This window comes from Erythrolamprus reginae, chromosome 6, assembly GCF_031021105.1.
Source record: "Erythrolamprus reginae isolate rEryReg1 chromosome 6, rEryReg1.hap1, whole genome shotgun sequence".
Lineage (NCBI taxonomy): Eukaryota > Metazoa > Chordata > Lepidosauria > Squamata > Dipsadidae > Erythrolamprus > Erythrolamprus reginae.
In genome coordinates, this window is record NC_091955.1 from 13,985,849 (window position 1) to 14,008,985 (window position 23,137).

The window sequence follows — 23,137 nt, forward strand, 5'->3', positions numbered from 1 at the left end:
CAGCCAATGGTTGAAAAGGTGAAAATCCTTTCAGCTTTTTCCCTCCCTGCTCGGTCTCTGCAGGATATAAACCGCAGCACCGACCCACCCAGTATTTCCCAATGCAAACTCCATGCTCAGAATCTGAATCAAGAATGTGGAACTAAAAATAAATCACAACACAAAGTTATCCTCTTCTTGTTACTGTCCTAGAGCGAGCTGGGGAGGAGGAGGAGAGGAAATGGAAGGGTGTTTTCAGCCCACAACAACACATTCACACATTTGCCCCGCAATGTTTATTTATTTTATTTATTTATTTTGTCCAATACACAATGAGGGTTTTAGTGGGTATACACATAGTAAAATACACGATGAAGGTTAGAGCAGTGTTTTTCAACCAGTGTGCCACGGCACACTAGTGTGCCGTGAGACATGGTCAGGTGTGCCGCGAACATCAGAGAGAGAAAGAAAGCAAGAGAGAGAGAAAGCAAGAGAGAGAGAGAGAAAGTGAGAGAAAGAGCGAGAGAGAGAAAGAGAAGAAGAGAAAGAAAGCAAGAGAGAGAGAAAGCAAGAGAGAGAGAAAGCAAGAGAGAAAGCAAGAGAGAGAGAAAGCAAGAGAGAGAGAGAGAAAGCGAGAGAAAGAGCGAGAGAGAGAAAGAGAAGAAGAGAAAGAAAGCAAGAGAGAAAGAGAGAGAGAGAGAGAAAGCAAGAGAGAGAGAAAGCAAGAGAGAGAGAAAGCAAGAGAGAGAGAGAGAAAGTGAGAGAAAGAGCGAGAGAGAGAAAGAGAAGAAGAGAAAGAAAGCAAGAGAGAGAGAAAGAGAGAAAGCAAGAGAGAGAGAAAGCAAGAGAGAGAGAAAGCGAGAGAAAGAGCGAGAGAGAGAAAGAGAAGAAGAGAAAGAAAGCGAGAGAGAGAGAGAGAAAGAAAGCAAGAGAGAGAGAAAGCAAGAGAGAGAGAGAGAAAGCGAGAGAAAGAGCGAGAGAGAGAAAGAGAAGAAGAGAAAGAAAGCAAGAGAGAGAGAAAGAGAGAGAGAGAGAAAGCAAGAGAGCGAGAGAAAGAGAGGGAGGGAAGGAGAGAGAGAGAAAGACATAGAGGGAGGCAGGGAGGGAGAGAGAAAGAAAACAAAAAAAGAGAGGAAGGAAGGAACAGAAAGAAAGAGGGATGGAGAGAGAAAGAAGGGAGAGAAAGAGGGAGGGAGAAATAGAGCCAAAGGGAGGAAGAGAGAGAGAGAATTTTTTTGTCCAAACTTTTTTTAGCCCCCACCCTCCCCCCTGCTCAATGTGCCCCAGGATTTCGTAAATGTAAAAAATGTGCCGCGGCTCAAAAAAGGTTGAAAATCACTGGGTTAGAGGATATACTCATAGTAAAATATATCTAAGAAAGAAGAGAAGAGAAGATATAGGAATAGAATATATCAATGAAAGAATAGAAGAAGAGATATAGGAATAGAAGAAAGGTATAGGAGATATAGGAGAGCAATAGGACAGGGGACGGAAGGCACTCTAGTGCACTTGTACTCGCCCCTTATGCTAACAAGGAAAGGCCCAGGTGTCTGTAAGATCTCCCTCATGCAGCTAATATACACAGAAGCACGACATTCACACATATTTTTCCTACCTCCTGTCTTTCTGCATTTTTTACAAAGCAAAGGTGCCATACTAGCACCATGTAGCATTTAAGGTTGCCTGCCTCCTACCGAATGGCAGAGTCGCCGGTCCAAAGGAGGTGAGGAGCCTGACGGAAACTGACCGGTTAACTTCGACTGACTTGGTCGCAGTGATTTCCAAAAGCAGTGGCGACTGCCGGAAGAGACGAGGGGTGTAAAAGAAGATACCCTGGCAAGACTGAGTGAAATTCAAGAAGAATGGATGCTTTACACAGAAGCTAAATAGATGCCATTCTTTCTGAGTGTGAACAGAGCTTCTAGCTCCTAACTACTCATCAAATGCCCATAACCGTGAGTAGAAAGAAGGCCTCCAGCCAGGGTACCAGAACCATCAAAACACAGGAAAATATGCCACAGTTGGGGTTGGGTTCTACAAAAAATAACTGGCATTTCTTTGTGAGCCAAAGATCACAAGAGGGTTACAAGACTGTCAGCACGTGGAACATATGAACATATGAAAAAAAATCCCGCTAGTATCTTCAGGAATTGGTAAAAGGATACACAGAGCCAGTGGCGTTCCATTGACAACTCATGGCGAGCATAGCACCATCTTGATCCATTAATCTCTAAGGATTATGTATCAGGTTTCCTACTGGTTGGTTTTGGTCCTTTTAAGAATGTCAAAAATCCTGGAGCTCTTAAGAAGGGCAAGATATCTAGTGGAGAAATAAAAGCTATTTTTCTTCGTCACATGAAGTGCTGATACCTAATGTTTTTCCAGCCCTAAGTCTTTGCAGGCTTGTTTTCGTTGCTCTACTTGCTCAGAATAAGTTTCTTTCCAGCCCTAACCAGGTGCTAACAATGTTCCCAGCTTTTACCTTGCAGGCTCTTTCATTGTTACTCTCTGCAAAGAATGTTTTTCCAGTCCTAAATCTTTGCAGGGTTCTTTTTTCATTGCTCTACTTGTTGCGAATAACTTTCCTAGCCCTAACCAGGTGCTAACAATGTTCCCAGCTCTTACCTTGCAGGCTCTTTCATTGTTATTCTATGTAAAGAATGTTTTTCCAGTCCTAAGTCTTTGCAGGGTTTTTTTATTATTATTGGTCTACTTGCTCCAAATAACTTTCCTAGCCCTAACCAGGTGCTAACAATGTTCCCAGCTCTTACGCTCTCTGGGGTGACAATTTGCTTTGCGTTTCCCGCGCTCTCCTTCCTGGGTCACCCTCTGCCTCAACTGGGTAGTTAGGCGAACGGTTGCCGATCAGCTGTTGAGAAAAGAGTGGGGAGGAAATGGGCCCGCTACAACTTCTGCCGGTACTGGTCTCCCTGCTGCTTTCCGAGGAGGAGGAGGATGAAGGGAGGGGGGATGGTCAGCTGGAGCTGAGCACACGGTATTTTGTGTGTATGTTTTGTAATTTTAGTTTTTTAAAACATTAGATTTGTATTTTACATCGAATTTACTATTGCTGTGAGCCGCCCCGAGTCTACGGAGAGGGGCGGCATACAAATTTATTAAATAAATAAATACAGGCTCTTTCATTGTTACTCTCTGCAAAGAATGTTTTTTCCAGTCTTTGCATGTTTTTTAAAATTGCTCTACTTGCTCCAAATAATTTTCCAGGTGCTAACAATGTTTCCAGCTCTTGCCAGCTTGCAAGCTCTTTCATTGTTACTCTCTCCAAATAAGGGTTTGTTTAAGCTCTAGAGGCAAGATACCCAGTGGAAAAATAAAAGCTATTTTTCTTTGTCACATGAAGTGTTGGTACCATTTTATAATGCCTTGGTAAGACTACACTTGGAATACCGAATCCAGTTTTGATTGCCACAATGTAAAATAGATGTTGAGACGCTAGAAAAAGTGCAGAGAAGAGCAACAAAGATGATTAGGGAGGCTAAAATGTATGAAGAACTGTTGCAGGAAATGAGTATGTCTAGGTTAATGATAAGAAGAGCCAGGGGAGACGTGATAGCAGTGTTCCAATATTTAAGGGGTTGCCACAAACAAGAGGGAGTCAACTTAGTCTCCAAGGCACTTGAAGGCAGGACAAGAAACAATGGATGGAAACTAATCAAGGAGAGAAGCCACCTAGAACTAAGGAGAAAATTCCTGACAGTTAGAACAATTAATCAGTGGAACACATCAGTGCCTCAAGAAGTTGTGAATGCTCCAACACTGGAAGTTTTTAAAAAGAGATTGAACAATCAATTATCTGAAATGATATAGATATTCCTGCTTAAGCTGGGGGTTGGACTAGAAGACCTCCGAATCCCCTTCCAACTCTTTTATTCTATATTCTGTATTCAATATAATCTTTACAGCAATAGCGCTTAAATTTATATAAGATCCATAGTGCTTTACAGGACATTTAGCCTGAAGAGAATACTTTTCAGGAAACAGAAACACAGAACAACCAGTTAAGTATTCAACTTTGAAATCTAACTGTCTTTTTCCTCTCCAAATGTCATACAATACAACATTATCTTATGCAAACAAGGACAAGTTCCTTTACAAACCAATCAAAAAAATCTACCAGTTAAAAGTCAATAGCCCCTGAAAATGAAGTGCAGCTGTTTCCTACATTGTCTCTACAAATGAGTTTCTATGAATGGCAATCTGGATATTCAAAAGAAGCCAGATGATAAGTACTATTTAATTTTAGCTGCAGTTATTTCTGTTCTAAGATTTGAACTTCACAGTATTGAAAAACAGCAGCTGCTGTGAAGTCACTGAATAGAGCGGCTAATTATGGGACATAAGTACTCTCTGAGTAAATCAAGCGGGGATGGAGAAGTTGACCAACTCAAAAATATCTGACTTTTACCATCAATTAGAATGCTATGCATAAATAACCAATAATAATAATAATAATAATAATAATAATAATAATAATAATGATGATGACGACAAAATCTCCATCTGTCAATTGCAAAAGGCCGCTTTACTGGGATCAGCACACATAATTCACCAATATATCACGCAGTCCTAGGTGCTTGGGAAGCACCCGACTGATGATGAAATACGAAATCCAGCATAGTGATCTCGTTTGCTGTGTTGTATTGACATAATAATAATAACAATAATAATAACAACAGTAACAATAACAATAACAACAACAACAATAACAATAATAATAATAATCCACTGGAACTTGTGCCGGAACTACCACCTACCAGTGGCAAAGAACTGGTGGGATCATAAGCCTGAAAAAGTGGTCGAAAATGAGCAAGCAAAACTACTGTGGGACTTCCGACTTCAGACTGACCGAATTCTGAAGCATAACACACTAGACATTGTGATCGTGGAGAAAAAGAAAGTATGGATCATCAACATCACAATCCCAGGGGACAGCAGAATTGAGGAGAAGCAGCTAGAGAAATTATTGAAATACGAAGATCTAAAAATCGCTCTGCAACGACTCTGGCATAAGCCAGTGAAAGTGGTCCCAGTGGTACTTGGCACGCTGGGTGCAGTGCCAAAGGATCTCAGCGGACATTTGAAAACCATCGGAATTGACAGGGAGGCCCATGATAGCTCACGCGGCTGCATTCTGCACAATCTGAAGTTTTGTGTCCGACCCATGGCGACCCCGTGCGGCAGAATGTGGTCCTGAAGGTATTCTACCCCGATGCCATGTAGGGCTTTATAGGTCATTACCAACACTTTGAATTGTGACCGGAAACTGATCGGCAACCAGTGCAGGCCGCAGAGTGTTGCCAAGACATGGGCAAATCTGGGAAGCCCCACGATAGCTCTCGCAGCCGCATTTTGCATGATCTGAAGTTTCCAAACACTTTTCAGAGGTAGCCCCATGTAGGGAGCATTGCAGTAGTTGAATCTCAAGGTGATGAGGGCATGAGCGACTGTGAGCAATGACTCCCTGTCCAGATAGGGCAAAACTAGACATACCCAGTTCCTGCAACCGTTCTTCATACGTTTTAGCCTCCAGTCCCCTAATCATCTTTGTTGCTCTTCTCTGCTCTTCTCAACATCCTTTTTGCATCGTAGCGACTAAAACTGAATGCAGTATTTCAAGTGTGGCCTTACCAAGGCCTTATAAAGTGATATTAACAATTCACGTGATCTTGATTCTATCTTCTCCAGTACCCTAGTTCAAAGGCCTGGGTTCTTTGGCGCTCAGCCTTCCTTATGGCCCAACTTTCACAGCCATGCATTGCAAGTCAAGACTATAAGATGTTGTATAAGCAAATGTCTTCAAATCAAACTCTACAGGCTGAGCACAAGTCGACAGAGGAATGTTAAATAATCCCTGTTAACTAACTCGAGCATCCTCTGTCTAAAGTAAGTCTTAGGCAAATTAAGAGTTTTAACTGTCTTCTGAAGCAAAAGGAACCGAAGAGCAAACAACTCACTGTTAAACTGACGGTCCCTCCAAGACAGAGAGATATATGCAAGAACAGCTTCTGTTCTGGATTTCGAAAAGCCCACTATGGCTGGCAATTAAAGAGAACGATTATTTGGAAACAAAACCCTCCTCCCACTTACACAAATGACTCTGCAGGAAGATCGGTCAGAAAGCGATAAAGCAGAAACAAACCACACAGCCACCTCAACCCTTCTCTTCCTACAAAAGCCACATTTGTACAACTGCTGCCAGATAATTAGTTTGCAAATTAGGTTTGCAAATAGTTTGCAAATAGTTTGCCAAATAGCCGAGTCTTCGGAGAGGAGTGGCGTACAAATCTAATGAATAAATAAATCTAATAAATAAATAATTGTTGGTTAGACAACCAACTGGTTGATTGTGGCTCAGCCAGTAAGTAAATTGCTCAGTTCTACTCTCGTCCAGTTCCCAAGTAAGAAAAACTAAGGCATCTAGGCGCGAATGTATCTAATCAGGGAGACAGCGTCTCTACGTATCTATCTATTTATTTATTTATTGGATTTGTATGCCGCCCCTCTCCGGATACTCGGGGCGGCTAACAGCAACAATAAAACAGTGTACAATAGTAATCCAATACTAAAACGATTAAAAACCCATTAATATAAAAACCAAACATATATACATACATACCATGCATAGAATTGTAAAGGCCTAGGGGGAAAGAGGATCTCAATTCCCCCATGCCTGATGGCAGAGGTGTAGCTTACGAAAGGCAAGGAGGGTGGGGGCAATTCTAATCTCTGGGGGGAGTTGGTTCCAGAGGGTCGGGGCCGCCACAGAGAAGGCTCTTCCCTTGGGTCCCGCCAAGCGACATTGTTTAGTGGACGGGACCCGGAGAAGATCCATTCTGTGGGACCTAACTGGTCGCTGGGATTCGTGCGGCAGAAGGCGGTCCCTGAGATAATCTGGTCCAGTGCCATGAAGGGCTTTATAGGTCATAACCAACACTTTGAATTGTGACCAGAAACTGATCGGCAACCAATGCAGACTGCGGAGTGTTGGTGTAACATGGGCATACCTGGGGAAGCCCATGATAGCTCTCGCAGCTGCATTCTGCACAATCTGAAGTTTCTATACTGTTTACCCCCAGCAACAGGCAACTTTGACAGTGCTACAATTTTGGTGCCAGAGAACATCAACCAATCAGAACAGTGTATGCAAAACCATGAACTTTTGAATTCTCCCCAGTAACTCACACTTAGCATATTTAACAGGGAACAAATCTTCCCGTCTTCTGTCTCCCAACAGAATCCTATGCACGATTTTCCTAGTCAGAAATTGCGTTTTGAGAGGTATCTGTAGGCGCTGTGATGGGGGGGGGAAATCAAGATGGCGGGCATAACAGTGCAATTAAAGGGGCGGCCATCTTTATTCACATCCCAGAGCATCAATTGCACCACTGCAGCTGCCATGGCGACTGTTTTGACCAGAATTTGTGAGCATTCCTTCTTGCATGGGAAGAAGTTACCATGGCATTTTCCAGACCTTCGTTTTTGCCTAAAAATGAATAATGGTAATGACAGTCAATCAAGCCCTACTCGTGCAGCAATGTTGACAGACTCCACTTACCAAAGAAAATAGGCAGGCCTGGATTATTGAAAGTATGTCAGACAGTTGAAGTAGAATAAGGGCATTGGAAGAATATCTGAAGCAGTGGTGGAATTCATAATTTTTACTACCGGTTCTGTGGGCATGGTTTGATGGACATGATAGAAGGATACTGCAAAATCCCCATTCCCTCCCCACTCCAGGGGAAAGATTATTATTGTTGTTGTTGTTGTTGTTGTTGTTATTGTTGTTGTTATTATTATTATTATTTATTAGATTTGTATGCCGCCCCTCTCCGAAGACTCGGGGCGGCTCACAACAACAATAATACAATATACAAAGTACAAATCCAATATAAATTAAAAACAAAATTTAAAACCCATAGATATTAAAAACAATCATTACTGCACAATCATACCATTCTCGTGTATTACAGTCAGGAAAAAAGGTGGTAGTGGGGGAAAGAGATAATTATTTCCCCCATGCCTGGCGACATAGATAGGTCTTCAACATCTTGCGGAAGGCGGGAAGAGTAGGGGCAATTCGGATCTCCGGGGGGAGTTGCTTCCAGAGGGCCGGGGCCACCACAGAGAAGGCTCTTCCCCTGACGGCATTGTTTAGTCGATGGGACCCAGAGAAGGCCAACTCTGTGGGACCCGATTGGCTGCTGGGATACTGCAAAATCCCCTCCCTCTCCCACTAACCTGCTTTCCAGCCCTGTGCAGGGCAACACAAGAAGACCCAGCCCAACAGCTAGGAGGCAACAAATAGATTGATCCCTGTAGCAGCCCCCTGGGAGCAAAAACAGGCCACACAGGAGGTGCAGCACAGTTGCTGTTGCAGCTTCTCCTCCTTTGAGTTTTGGCACCGGATTGTTTGATGTGGAGCCTACCATAAATTTTACCTTGGGAGAGACTAACATAGAGACAGCTACAATCTCCACCGCTGGAGTAAAATCAAGCATACCTGTCTCTACTGTTTTTATTACAGGCTTGAATATTTACAGCTATTTTAGAGATTTGTATACTTTGGAGGACAGAAAGGGAAAGGGGGGCTGGACATGATCGAAACATTTAAATATGTTAAAGGGTTAAATAAGGTTCAGGAGGGAAGTGTTTTTAATAGGAAAGTTATCCCAAGAACAAGGGGACACAATCTGAGCTTAGTTGGGGGAAAGATCAGAAGCAACGTCAGAAAATATTATTTTACTGAAACAGTAGTAGATGCTTGGAACAAACTTCCAGCAGACGTGGTTGATAAATCCACAGTCACTGAATTTAAACTTGCCTGGGATAAACATAGATCCATCCTAAGATAAAATACAGATAAAGGCAGATTAGATGGACCAGAGGGTCTTTTTCTGCCGTCAATCTTCTATGTTTCTAATTAGTCTCACTGTTAGGAATTTCCTCCTTATTGCTTCTCTCCTTTCTTTCTTTCTTTCTTTCTTTCTTTCTTTCTTTCTTTGTTTATTATTTAGATTTGTATGCCGCCCCTCTCCGCAGACTCGGGGCGGCTCACAACAAGTGAAAAAACAATGTACAACAAATCTAAATTACTGTTTAAAAATATTTAAAAGACCCCATTTTCTAAACACACATACATACAAACATACCATTCATAAATTGTATATGCCCGGGGGAGATGTCTCAGTTCCCCCATGCCTGATGACAGAGGTGGGTCTTAAGGAGCTTACGAAAGGCAAGGAGAGTAGGGGCGGTTCTAATCTCCGGGGGGAGTTGATTCCAGAGGGCCGGGGCCGCCACAGAGAAGGCTCTTCCCCTGGGGCCCGCCAACCGACATTGTTTAGTTGACGGGACCCGGAGAAGGCCCACTCTGTGGGACCTAATCGGTCGCTGGGATTCGTGCGGCAGCAGGCGGTTAGTTTCCATCCATTGTTTCTTATCCTGCTTTCAGGTGCTTTGGAAAATAAATTGACCCCCTCTATGACAGCCCCTCAAATACTAGAAAAATATTATGTCACCTCTAGTCCTTCTTTTTTCTAGCCTAGCCAAACCCAAAATTTTGCAACCATTCTTCACGTTTTAGTCTCCAGGCTTTTAATCATCTCCTCTGTAACTTTTTCCAAAGTCTCAACATTGTCCCAATCAATGAAAACATTCCAAATTGTTCTTTCACATTTTTGCTGCCCTATATTTTTGCTATATCTTGGAAACATTCCACTGGATCAAAACACTTCCGCTGATTGTTCGTTGGAATCCTTTCCTGAGGCCCAAGCCTGCTGCAGGCTGACCAGATTGTTATTATTATTATTAAAGGTTTCACCTGTAGAAAAATATTGGTTTAAAATTCCTGATGTGTCGGAAAGAAGGAATTCACAACGTCAAATAGAATTATGGCAACTCCTGGTGCTAATAACTTGAGGAATGCTGAAGAAAAAAACATCTATATTGATTTAAATAAAGAGGGTGTTGTTGTTTTTTAATGTAAAGCTTGCTTAATCTAAACACAACTCTCTGGAGTTCATTAAGTCCTCCTTCATGGAGATTTTGGGACAATGCAACAGAAATGATTTGAGCCACTTAAGAAAAACCAAACAAATACATATCAAATAAGTGAAACCACACTCAATGGCAGCGACTGCGAGAGGGATCTTGGAGTCTTGGTGGATAACCAACTAAATATGAGATAGCAATGTGCAGTCGCAGCCAAAAAAGTCAATGCAATCCTAAACTGCATCAACAGAGGGATACAATCTAGGACAAGGGAGATACTAATACACTCTATAAAGCCCTAATTAGACCACAACTAGAGCACTGCATACAGCTTTGGTCTAACACTACAAAAAACACATTGAAAGTTTAGAGAAAGTGCATAAAAGAGCAACCAGGATGATAAGGGAGAGGGAAGGCCTGCCATCTTCGGCGCTACCGCCCTATGGGGGCTGTCACAGGCGCGCCAGTCAGTGGGACTAGAACTCATTCTTTCCTGGCAATTGGCCCAAAGTCACCCAGCCAGCTTTCATGCCTAAGGCGGGACTAGAACTCATTCTTTCCTGGCGATTGGCCCAAAGTCACCCAGCCAGCTTTCCTGCCTAAGGCGGGACTAGAACTCATTATTTCCTGGCGATTGGCCCAAAGTCACCCAGCCAGCTTTCATGCCTAAGGCGGGACTAGAACTCATTCTTTCCTGGCGATTGGCCCAAAGTCACCCAGCCAGCTTTCCTGCCTAAGGCGGGACTAGAACTCATTATTTCCTGGCGATTGGCCCAAAGTCACCCAGCCAGCTTTCATGCCTAAGGTGGGACTAGAACCCATTCTTTCCTGGCGATTGGCCCAAAGTCACCCAGCCAGCTTTCATGCCTAAGGTGGGACTAGAACTCATTCTTTCCTGGCGATTGGCCCAAAGTCACCCAGCCAGCTTTCCTGCCTAAGGCGGGACTAGAACTCATTATTTCCTGGCGATTGGCCCAAAGTCACCCAGCCAGCTTTCATGCCTAAGGCGGGACTAGAACTCATTCTTTCCTGGCGATTGGCCCAAAGTCACCCAGCCAGCTTTCCTGCCTAAGGCGGGACTAGAACTCATTATTTCCTGGCGATTGGCCCAAAGTCACCCAGCCAGCTTTCATGCCTAAGGTGGGACTAGAACCCATTCTTTCCTGGCGATTGGCCCAAAGTCACCCAGCCAGCTTTCATGCCTAAGGCGGGACTAGAATTCATTCTTTCCTGGCGATTGGCCCAAAGTCACCCAGCCAGCTTTCATGCCTAAGGCGGGACTAGAACTCATTCTTTCCTGGCGATTGGCCCAAAGTCACCCAGCCAGCTTTCATGCCTAAGGCGGGACTAGAACTCATTCTTTCCTGGCGATTGGCCCAGTCACCCAGCAGTCTTTCACATATAAGGACAAAAATTCATCACCTCCTGGTATTAGACTGAACTGATTAGTAATTTATATTGTGTATATCAGTATTTTTAAGTTAAATGGTGATGTTTAGTTTTCATTTAAAAGAACTGATGAAAAACATAAATGAGTAATAATAACAAGATAGAGAACTTAATTTCCTGATGTTTCAGAGCTCGTGTTTGCTTACTTGAATTTTACTATTGTATTGTAGCCATTTATTGATGTTACCTATCTTTGATCCTGCTTGATTCATAACCTTTTCTAATTATTATTATTTTCATTTTTTTAAAAAGCAGCTATTGCTTATGAGAGGCCACATAAACCAAAGGTGACACAGGTCTATTGTCTGCAAATTCAACAGGGATTTTTCCTTATCTCCCTTTCAGGAAAAGGAAAGGATAAAAGGGCAAACGCAAAGTTTCTTATCTGGAAATGATGCTCACGCTGCAAATAATGCTTTCGATAAACAGCCCATGTGGAATAGGCCAAATAATCCTGGACAGATCTTTCTACTGAAGGGGAATTTTGCGCCTACTTAAAAAAAAAAGGAATTTGCTAATTCTTGTCTTAGTATTTTAATTCAAAAGGGAACCCTAAGAAAATGTAAAATGAGATAAATGATAAGACAGGATAAATGCTGAGAAGGGGCCATGAGAACTAACATTTATTATTTATTTATTTTATTAAACTTGTATGCCGCCCCTCTCTGTAGACTCGGGGCGGCTCACAGCAGTAATAGAAAAACAATGCACAATACAAATCTAATAATTAAAACTAAAAACCCATAATTTAAAAAACATGCACACAACATGCCATACATAAACAATATAGGCCTGGGGAAGTTATCTCAGTTCCCCCATGCCTGACGGCAGAGGTGGGTTTTAAGGAATTTACGAAAGGCAAGGAGGGTGGGGGCAGTTCTAATCTCAGGGGGGGAGGTGGTTCCAGAGGATCGGGGCCGCCACAGAGAAGGCTCTTCCCCTGGGACCGGCCAAACGACATTGTTTAGTCGATGGGACCCAGAGAAGGCCAACTCTGTGGGACCTAATCGGTCGCTGGGATTTGTGCGGCAGAAGGCGGTCCCGGAGACATCTTTGTATCCCGGCCGAAACATGTTTTGATTGTTGTGTGTGATGGTATGATTGCATTGTTTAGTTTAAGAGGTTTTATACTGTTATAAATTGTTTTAATTAAATTATATGATGTTACTTTTAAATGTTGTAAGACGCCCTGAGTCCTTAGGGATTGGGCGGCATATAAACTGGAAGGAAGGAAGGAAGGAAGGAAGGAAGGAAGGAAGGAAGGAAGGAAGGAAGGAAGGAAGGAAGGATCCTGAAAAACTGTTCTTTTGGGAAAAGGCTGAAAATTCTAATATGAAGATACTTTATTCAGACTTAGAGAATTGGCCAAGCATAACAACTACCTGAACTTTTTGTGGAGTGCAAAATCCTCCTGAAGTCCTTATACTTCTTTGGGGTTATGTCTCGGGGACCACCTTCTGCCGCACGAATCCCAGCGACCAGTTAGGCCCCACAGAGTTGGCCTTCTCCGGGTCCCATCGACTAAGCAATGTCGTCTGGTGGGACCCAGGGAAAGAGCCTTCTCTGTGGCGGCCCCGACTCTCTGGAACCAACTCCCCCCAGATATCAGAGTTGCCCCCACCCTCCTTGCCTTTCGCAAGCTCCTTAAAACCCACCTCTGTCATCAGGTATGGAGGAATTGAAATTTTCCCTTCCCCCTAGGCTTATAGAATTTATACATGGTATGCTTGTATGTATGATTGGTTCTTTAAATTGGGGATTTTTAGATTATTTTTAATATTAGATCTGTTTACATTGTCTTTTTTTATTGTTGTTAGCCGCCCTGAGTCTTTGGAGAGGGGCGGCATACAAATCTAATAAATAAATAAATAAACAGACAAACAAACAAATAAATTAAATAAATTAAATAAATTAAATAAATTAAATAAATTAAATAAATTAAATAAATTAAATAAATTAAATAAATTAAATAAATTAAATAAATTAAATAAATTAAATAAATTAAATAAATTAAATAAATTAAATAAATTAAATAAATTAAATAAATTAAATAAATTAAATAAATTAAATAAATTAAATAAATTAAATAAAATTAACATTAAAAAAACTGAATAAGATACAGTGGGCAAAGGGATTATAAAAAGGCAAAATTTAATTAAATCTAGTTTATACCATGCCTAATCCCTATTCCTATCTGCAGATCTGTTGTCCTTCCAAAATTCTGCAAGGCCACACAATTCCTGAAATACCTTTTGTTCTTCACCCTTATCACCTTTTTCCGAGGGCCTCATCAATTCCATGAAAATCTAACTTTATCTTCCCCTTCCTGTGAATGGTTCTGCTTCTCAGATTTCTTTCGCAGTTTGATTTCTCCTCTGTTTTTCAAAAGGCCAAATCTCAAGTCACATATTACCCGTACGTACTGGTCAATCGCTTAACTATGAGATTGTCTCCAGCCGATATTACGAATGATTGAATTCATAGAAGAATGACGGCAGAAAAAGGCCTCCTGGTCCATCTAGTCTGCCCTTATACTATTTCCTGTATTTTATCTTAGGATGGATGGATGTTTATCCCAGGCATGTTTAAATTCAGTGACTGTGGATTGACCAACCACGTCTGCTGGGAGTTTGTTCCAAGCATCTACTACTCTTTCAGTAAAATAATATTTTCTCACACTGCTTCTGATCTTCCCCCCCCCCCCCAACTAACCTCAGATTGTGACCCCTTGTTCTTGTGTTCGCTTTCCTCAATTCGATGAATGTGTATGTTTGTTCATGGGGGTTTTAACACTTTTAGCAATTTGTATCATTCTTTTAAAGTAAATTAGATTTCTTTTTATATTTTGTTGCATTTGTAATATTGTACGCTGCCCTGAGTCTGCGTAGAAATCTCATAAATAAATAATAAATAAATGTTTAAAGAAATGTAACTTCATTTGTTGAGATTAATCTTCTCCCACCCATCTCTTTGCAAATTCTGCTCCCTAATCCAGTGAGGGCTAACCTTTTCTGGATCCGGTGCCCAAAGTGCATTTGTGTGGCTCAACCCTCTAAATACAATGCACGCCTGGCCCCTGCATATGTTTATCCCAGGCATGTTTAAATTCAGTTACTGTGGATTTACCAACCACGTCTGCTGGGAGTTTGTTCCAAGGATCTACTACTCTTTCAGTAAAATAATATTTTCTCATGTTGCTTTTGATCTTTCCCCCAACTAACTTCAGATTGTGTCCCCTTGTTCTTGTGTTCACTTTCCTATTAAAAACACTTCCCTCCTGGACCTTATTTAACCCTTTGACATATTTAAATGTTTCGATCGTGTCCCCCCTTTTCCTTCTGTCCTCCAGACTATATAGATTGAGTTCATGAAGTCTTTCCTGATACGTTTGATGCTTAAGACCTTCCACCATTCTTGTAGCCCATCTTTGGACCCGTTCAATTTTGTCAATATCTGTTCACTTTCCTCAATTCGATGAATGTGTATGTCTGTTGGGGGTTTTAACACTTTTAGCAATTTGTATCATTCTTTTAAAGTAAATTAGATTTCTTTTTATATTTTGTTGCATTTGTAATATTGGACGCTGCCCTGAGTCGGCGTAGAAATCTCATAAATAAATAATAAAGAAATGTTTAAAGAAATGTAACTTCATTTGTTGAGATTAATCTTCTCCCACCCATCTCTTTCCAAATTCTGTTCCCTAATCCAGTGAGGGCTAACCTTTTCTGGATCCGGTGCCCAAAGTGCATTTGTGTGGCTCAGCCCTCAAAATGCAATGGACGTGTGGCCCCTGTATATGCACCCCAGGACCCGTGCATGTGTGCATGCTCCATGCATGCGCCATGCGCCTGTGCATGCATGCATTGCTTCTCACATGGACTTCGCTTCTCACATGGACTTCGCCCGCTGTACATGTTTCTCCATAAGCCCCATGTGCATGCGCGGCAGAGACCCGACGACCAGCTGGCTGACAGGAGGCACGTGTGAATGCGCAGCTGAGCTGAACTGGGGCAATGGCTCACATGCCCACAGGAAGGGTGCTGCATGTCAGCTGTGGCATGCGTGTTCGCCCTCATGGTTCTAATCCTTTTAGTGCACCCCCTTCCCCAAATCACACACAAGAGAAGAGAGGGAATCATTGGTCTGAAGCCAGATTCAGTTGTTCTGGAAGGGGGAAAAAACTCTTTAGAAAGTGAGCAGAGGCCCATAATGCTGTTGAGTAATTTAGACATTTCTCTCCACTTTAAAGAATGGAAAATCCAACCATTCAGATGAGATCATTATTATGCAGCTCAAATGGCACAATCGGGAGTCTGCAAAGCCTGAAGGGGTGCTCACTCTGTGTACAGCATAAAATACCTAAAAAGTAGGAATCCAATGCTTGCTTCCTTGTTTGCTTTCTTTTTCCTTGCTTGCTTCCTTTCTTCCTTCCTCCCTCCCTTCCTTGCTTGCTTGCTTCCTTCCTCCCTCCCTTCCTTCCTTGCGTGCTTGCTTCCTTTCTTCCTTCCTCCCTCCCTTCCTTCCTTGCTTGCTTGCTTCCTTCCTCCCTCCCTTCCTTCCTTGCATGTTTGCTTTCTTCCTTCCTCCCTCCCTCCCTTGCTTCATTCCTTGCTTGCTTTCTTCATCCTTTGCTTCCTTCCTTCCTTGCTTTTTCATCCCTTGGTTGCTTGCTTGCTTTCTTCCTTCCTTCCTTCCTTCCTTCCTTGCTTGCTTGCTTTCTTCCTTGCTTGCTTGCTTGCTTTCTTCCTCCCTCCCTTGCTTCCTTCCTTGCTTGTTTCCTTCATCCCCTGCTTCCTTCCTTCTTTCCTTGCTTGCTTTCTTCCTTCTTTCTTCCTTTCTTCCTTTCTTTCTTCCTTCTTCCTTCCTTGCTTACTGCTTCCTTTCTTCCTTGCTTGCTTTCTTCCTTCCTTCCTTGCTTGCTTTCGTCTTTCCCTCTTCCTTTCTTCCTTGCTTGCTTTCTTCCTTCTTGCTTGCTTTCGTCTTTCCCTCTTCCTTCCTTGCTTGCTTGCTTTCTTCCTTCCTTGCTTGCTTACTGCTTCCTTCATAGAAACATAGAAACATAGAAACATAGAAGTCTGACGGCAGAAAAAGACCCCATGGTCCATCTAGTCTGCCCTTATACTATTTTCTGTATTTTATCTTAGGATGGATATATGTTTATCCCAGGCATGTTTAAATTCAGTTACTGTGGATTTATCTACCACGTCTGCTGGAAGTTTGTTCCAAGGATCTACTACTCTTTCAGTAAAATAATATTTTCTCATGTTGCTTTTGATCTTTCCCCCAACTAACCTCAGATTGTGTCCCCTTGTTCTTGTGTTCACTTTCCTATTAAAAACACTTCCCTCCTGGACCTTATTTAACCCTTTAATATATTTAAATGTTTCGATCATGTCCCCCCTTTTCCTTCTGTCCTCCAGACTATACAGATTGAGTTCATTAAGTCTTTCCTGATACGTTTTATACTTAAGACCTTCCACCATTCTTGTAGCCCGTCTTTGGACCCGTTCAATTTTGTCAATATCTTTTTGTAGGTGAGGTCTCCAGAACTGAACACAGTATTCCAAATGTGGTCTCACCAGCATTCTATATAGCGGGATCATAATCTCCCTCTTCCTGCTTGTTATACCTCTAGCTATGCAGCCAAGCATCCTACTTGCTTTCCCTACTGCCTGACTGCACTGTTCACCCATTTTGAGACTGTCAGAAATCACTACGCCTAAATCCTTCCTTGCTTGTTTCCTTCATCCCCTGCTTCCTTCCTTCTTTCCTTGCTTGCGTTCTTCCTTCTTTCTTCCTTTCTTCCTTTCTTTCTTCCTTCTTCCTTCCTTGCTTGCTTGCTTGCTTTCTTCCTTCTTTCTTCCTTTCTTCCTTTCTTCCTTCCTTGCTTCCTTCCTTGCTTGCTTTCTTCCTTGCTTGCTTGCTTTCTTCCTCCCTCCCTTGCTTCCTTCCTTGCTTGTTTCCTTCATCCCCTGCTTCCTTCCTTCCTTCTTTCCTTGCTTGCTTGCTTTCTTCCTTCTTCCTTTCTTTCTTCCTTTCTTTCTTCCTTCTTCCTTCCTTGCTTACTGCTTCCTTTCTTCCTTGCTTGCTTGCTTTCTTCCTTCTTGCTTGCTTTCGTCTTTCCCTCTTCCTTCCTTCCTTCCTTGCTTTCTTCCTTCCTTGCTTGCTTACTGCTTCCTTCCTTGCTTGTTTCCTTCATCCCCTGCTTCCTTCCTTCTTTCCTTTCTTCCTTTCTTCCTTCCTTCCTTGCTTGCTTGCTTTCTTCCTTCCTTGCTTTCTTTCTTCCTCCCTCCCTTGCTTCCTTCCTTGCTTGTTTCCTTCATCCCCTGCTTCCTTCCTTCTTTCCTTGCTTGCTTGCTTTCTTCCTTCTTTCTTCCTTTCTTCCTTTCTTTCTTCCTTCTTCCTTCCTTGCTTACTGCTTCCTTTCTTCCTTGCTTGCTTTCTTCCTTCTTGCTTGCTTTCGTCTTTCCCTCTTCCTTCCTTCCTTCCTTGCTTTCTTCCTTCCTTGCTTGCTTACTGCTTCCTTCCTTGCTTGTTTCCTTCATCCCCTGCTTCCTTCCTTCTTTCCTTGCTTTCTTCCTTCCTTCCTTCCTTGCTTGCTTTCTTCCTTCCTTCCTTGCTTGCTTTCTTCCTTCCTTGCTTTCTTTCTTCCTCCCTCCCTTGCTTCCTTCCTTGCTTGTTTCCTTCATCCCCTGCTTCCTTCCTTCTTTCCTTGCTTGCTTGCTTGCTTCCTTCTTTCTTCCTTTCTTTCTTTCTTCCTTCTTCTTTCCTTGCTTACTGCTTCCTTTCTTCCTTCCTTCCTTTCTTCCTTCTTGCTTGCTTTCTTCTTTCCCTCTTCCTTCCTTCCTTCCTTGCTTTCTTCCTTCCTTCCTTGCTTTCTTCTTTCCCTCTTCCTTCCTTCCTTCATTGCTTTCTTCCTTCTTGCTTGCTTTCTTCTTTCCCTCTTCCTTCCTTCCTTGCTTTCTTCCTTCTTTCCTTGCTTGCTTGCTTCCTTCCTTGCTTACTGCTTCCTTCCTTCCTTCTTCCCTTGCTTCCTATCTTGCTTACTTGCTTGCTTCCCCCCTTGCTTGCTTGCTTGCTTCCTTGATCATACTTGTTGCCCTTTTTTGCACCTTACCCCAATTCCATTATATCCTTCTTGAGGTGCGGTGACCAGTACTGTACTCCAAATGTGGCCTCACCATACTCTCACTGAACTAGATGGAGATTTCTTCCCATACCATCACTACCTAATGTTACAAGTAGGAAAGTACGTGGTACCATCCATCAGGGAGGGAAGTCAGATCAGATATCTTCCTTTTACATCTGGATCTGCCAGCAAGAGGCTTATCTGCATTTGGAGGAAGCATTTCAGATTAAAGTGTATCTTCGGGCAGTGTCCTCTCTAATTTTTTGGGGGGGTGAGCGGAAAAGTATAGTGTCTGAGTGGCAGTCCCTTCAGGACTGGGCGGCACAGAAATAATAATAAAATTTCCCTCTCGGCTTCTGGGCAGGTTTGGAAAACTCTGAGTTGATGATGATTTTTAAGTGAGCGATTGCTCACTGCTCAGCTTAGAGGGAACTATGTCTTCGGGTACAGTTATTTCACAACTGGATAGGCAAAGTTGGCTCTGCTATGACTTCTGGACTTCAACTCCCAGAATTCCTGAGCCAATCATGCTAGCTCAGGAATTCTGGGAGTTGAAATCCACATGTCATAGCCAACTTTGCCTGCCCCTGATCTAGGGGAAGGAAACTGCAAAATCTCCATTCCCACCTCACTCTAGGGCAGTGATGGCAAACTTTTTTTTACCTTGGGCGCCGAAAGAGCATGGGTGCATGCTATTGCACATGCGCGAGTGCCCACACCCATAATTCAATGCCTGGGGAGGGTGAAAACAGCTTCCCCTGCCCCTTGGAGGCAAGAAACGACCTGTCTCCTAACTTCTGGAAGGGCCAATAGGCTCATGTTTTGCCCTCCCCAGGCTTCAAAGGCTTTCCTGGAGCAGGGGAAGGGTAAAAATGCCCTCCCCCATTCCCCCAGAGGCTCCCTGGAAGCCAAAAATGCCCTCCCAGAGCCTCAGCCAAAAAATCAGCTGGCCAGCATACACATGCATGTTGGAGCTGAACTAGGGCAACGGCTTGCGTGATAGCTGATATGGCTCCATGTGCCACCTGCAGCACCGCTGCCATAGGTTCACCATCACTGCTCTAGGGGAAGGATTCTGCAAAATCTCCATTCCCATCCCACTCTATGTTGTGGTTAGCTCTGGCCCAGCTCCTGCCCCAAGGACTGTGGATGTGGGGGAGACATCCACATGCCGCAGGCCTGTTTTGCCACCGGTGGAATCTGCTGATGAAGGCTCCTCTGACCAAGAAGACATGAGTGACAGGGAGGAGGATAGTGTGGCAGACAGCTCAGAAGGAGATCAATTATCTAGCTCCTCCTTGGATTCAGAACAAGAGTTAATGATACAGCCACGCATGCGGAGAGCGATGCATAGGCAGCAACAACTGAGAGATTATTATCAAAGAAAATAAGGCCACCTGTGGTTGGGTGGGGCTGTGGTGATTAGTGAGGCTGCTATAAAGAGCAGCCTGTGGGTTTGGCCATTGTGGAGGATTATCTGATTGTTGTGTTTCGTGACTGCTTTACTGACTTTGACCTTTTGTGTGCTGATTTTTCCCTGCTTTGAAACTAAACCAGGGCAAAGTGTGTTTCACTTTGTGAAAGAAGAAGGACTGTGAATTGCCTCACAGCTGCAAGCTAAGTATCACAGAACTAATAAGGGACTTGTACCAATTACCAGTTTGTTTGGAGACCAGTGCTCTTTGCTATACAAAAATAGGGCTTAGGTTAAGGGAATTTTCATTATAAAGAACATTGTTTTGAATTTTCAAACGTGTGTGTGTGTCTGAAATTTGTACCTGTGAATTTTTGGGAGGAGTCTACCAGGGAGCCCGTCAGAACACTCTAAGGGAAGGATACTGCAAAATCTCCATTCCCTCCCCACTCCCGGGAAGTATATTGCAAAATCTCTACAGTAGTCCCTCACCTATCGCTGGTGTTACGTTCCAGACCCGGCCGCGATAGGTGAAATCCGCGATGGGGAATTTATCGACTGATAGTACTTATTTAAGTATTTATATTGTAATTGTTTGGTAAGTTTTCATTGTTTTAAGTGTTTATAAACCCTTCCCACACAGTATTTATTTTAGATACAGTATTTAAAGACAGTATTTACAATTTTAGATATATTTTTTTTGAAAAACCTGCCGATCGAGTTCCGCGGGCTGTTTAAATCTGCCGATCGACTTCCTCAAAAACCCGCGAACCAGCGAAGATCCGCGAATGATTTTTCTCATTAATATTTCTTGAAAACCCGCGATGAAGTGAAGCCGCAGTAGGTGAAGCGCGGTATAGCGAGGGAGTACTGTATTCCCAACCTCACTCTGGGGCTAGCCAGATGTGATATTTGACGGTTATCTGAACTACTCAAAATTTTCACTACCGGAATCTGCTGCATTTCACCCCTGGCACACACACACATACAAACATAAAGTGACTTTTTCCTTCTTTTACTCCAGGACGCTACAGGACTTATGTGACTAATTTCTGTTGGGTTTCTCCCCCCCCCCCCCCTTGAGTTAAGAGCTAAATCATCCTGAGTATCGGAAATACTGAATGGGACTTCCTTCTGCAGAGTCTGTCTGGAACCCAGCATTTTTCACTTGACCCTTTTAAAATGAGAATAGCAGAGCAATCCTGGGAGAAGTTAAAGTTTCCTCTATGAATGTGTAACTGATCGTATATATATGATATAAACTATATTTACAGCAGCATGAAGCTTAAAACTTCAGCCTGATGATGGTGAATGTGATTTCACCGAAACGTCGCATAAACACTCAAAATATTACACGGGGCAAAACCCGAACTCAGAACAATCTACGTACGTACATACGTATGTATGTATGTATGTATGTATGTATATATATATTCAACATAAAAATATGTAACCCTTCCCTGGTGCACATCTGAAGGGATTGGATACTGTAGCCTAGAGGATAATTCTCCGTCTTACAAGGCAAATGTTGCAGGTTCAAGTCCCAGTGGGTATGGCTAGCTGATGAGGCCAAAATAAGGCCGAAATAGATCTATCCTAGTCTCCCTTAATTTTCAAATTCAGCAAAAAAAATGTGATATATATATATATATATATATATATATATATATATATATATATATGAATTGTGCACACAAGCATGTACACACGTACGTGTGCATACACACACACACACAAATATACACACACAGAAGTTCAGGTGATTATTTTTCCCCTGACCAACGATTAGTTTCTGGGTGAGTTTGGGGTTTTTTTTACTCACCATTAAACTTAGATGGCAATTGAACATTCCATCTCTGAAATGAAGTTTGAACAAGTGGATTTTAGCAATAGACACAAGATATTTTTGAAAAAAACAACATTATGGACAGTCTAACTAAGGAAATAAAAAATAGAGATGAGGAAGAATTTATTAATTGTTGGGTCAAGTTTTATGATTGGATGGGGAAAAAGAAAAGAGAGAGCCAATAAGTGATAGAAAACTTTGGAGAGTAAAGGTCAGTGTTTCGGATATGTAAAAGGGAATAAAAAGGAAAGATATGCCTGATTAAGATCATCAGGGCCGCCGATAGGGCAGTACTACCGGTACTGGCGTCAGGGGCCCGGCCAAATTGAAAAGTGGGGGGGGGGGGCGCGATTGAAGAAGACCGGTAACATCTGCAGTGTGCTGGTGAGTTGGCGTGCTAAGGAAGCTAATTGGATTCAGTTGCAAAATTGTTACAATCGGGACCAGGCAAGAGCACAGGTCAGCAAAAATACCTAATTTTCTCTATTCTGCCTGAAGAGCTTCATAGCTGTTAAAGATGAAGTTTGGATCAGAGCTAGTTTGGTATACATTTTGATTATGGTGTTAGATTTTTTTCGAAATTGTTCCCTTCTAAGTGTGAGGAAAAGATGTGTTGCTTTGGAGTTGGCATGTTTTTTGGAGCCATCTCACCATTTTAGATTTGAGAAGCAAACACCATCCTGGATTCCAGAAGCAAGCATTGTGGGAAGTGGGAAGATTTGAATATGCAAAGCAGAAGCTGGGTAGATCTACTAAGGACTTTTAAAAACAAACAAACAAGTACAGTACATAATATTTTGAGACTTGTGCAGAGAAGATCTGAAGCGGGAGTTTGTTATTTTTCATTTTACATTCTAAATTATGTTAAATGAATACACAGTAATATCTCACCGTATGTTTAATAGATATGATAACATCCTAGGAAAAGAAGAAGAAAGAAGAAAAACAGAGAAAGGTGTTGTTCTTAGAGCCACGGGCATGCTATTTGTTAAGAGACATTATACATTACACATTTAAAAGCTTAAATATATTAAGTTATGGAACTTAATAGCAAATTGGGCAATATTTGGTGATTCTATTTGTTTTGTTTTTTTCCCCTTTGATTATGCTACCGCAAGATGTTTTCAATTTTTTTAGGGGTATTTTTTAATAGGCGCTAATTATCTGTAAAGGGTTGACTTTTTTTTACACCTATGGTGGAGTTTACGTATAGTTTTGAACATTATTGCGTATAATTTATCTTCTGGTTACCTGTTATTTATTGGTATTATTGTGAAAACAAATATTTTTCTATTGTGATGCAGGAGTA

At 42.3% G+C, this 23,137-nt stretch overlaps 1 protein-coding gene across 2 annotated transcripts in view; it reads right to left on the reverse strand.

Moving 5' to 3' along the window:
* PARVB (parvin beta) overlaps positions 1 to 23,137 on the reverse strand; it is a 67,502-nt gene that overhangs the window by 37,952 nt on the left and 6,413 nt on the right. The window contains exon 1 of one of the 2 annotated variants that reach the window (XM_070755296.1): positions 5,955 to 6,022. The exons of the other annotated variant lie outside the window; for it this stretch is intronic. Within the exon in view, the coding sequence (XP_070611397.1) occupies position 5,955 (1 nt within the window). The 5' untranslated portion in view covers positions 5,956 to 6,022. Of the gene's footprint in view, positions 1 to 5,954; positions 6,023 to 23,137 lie in introns of those variants that run through there. 2 annotated transcript variants of the gene reach the window in all.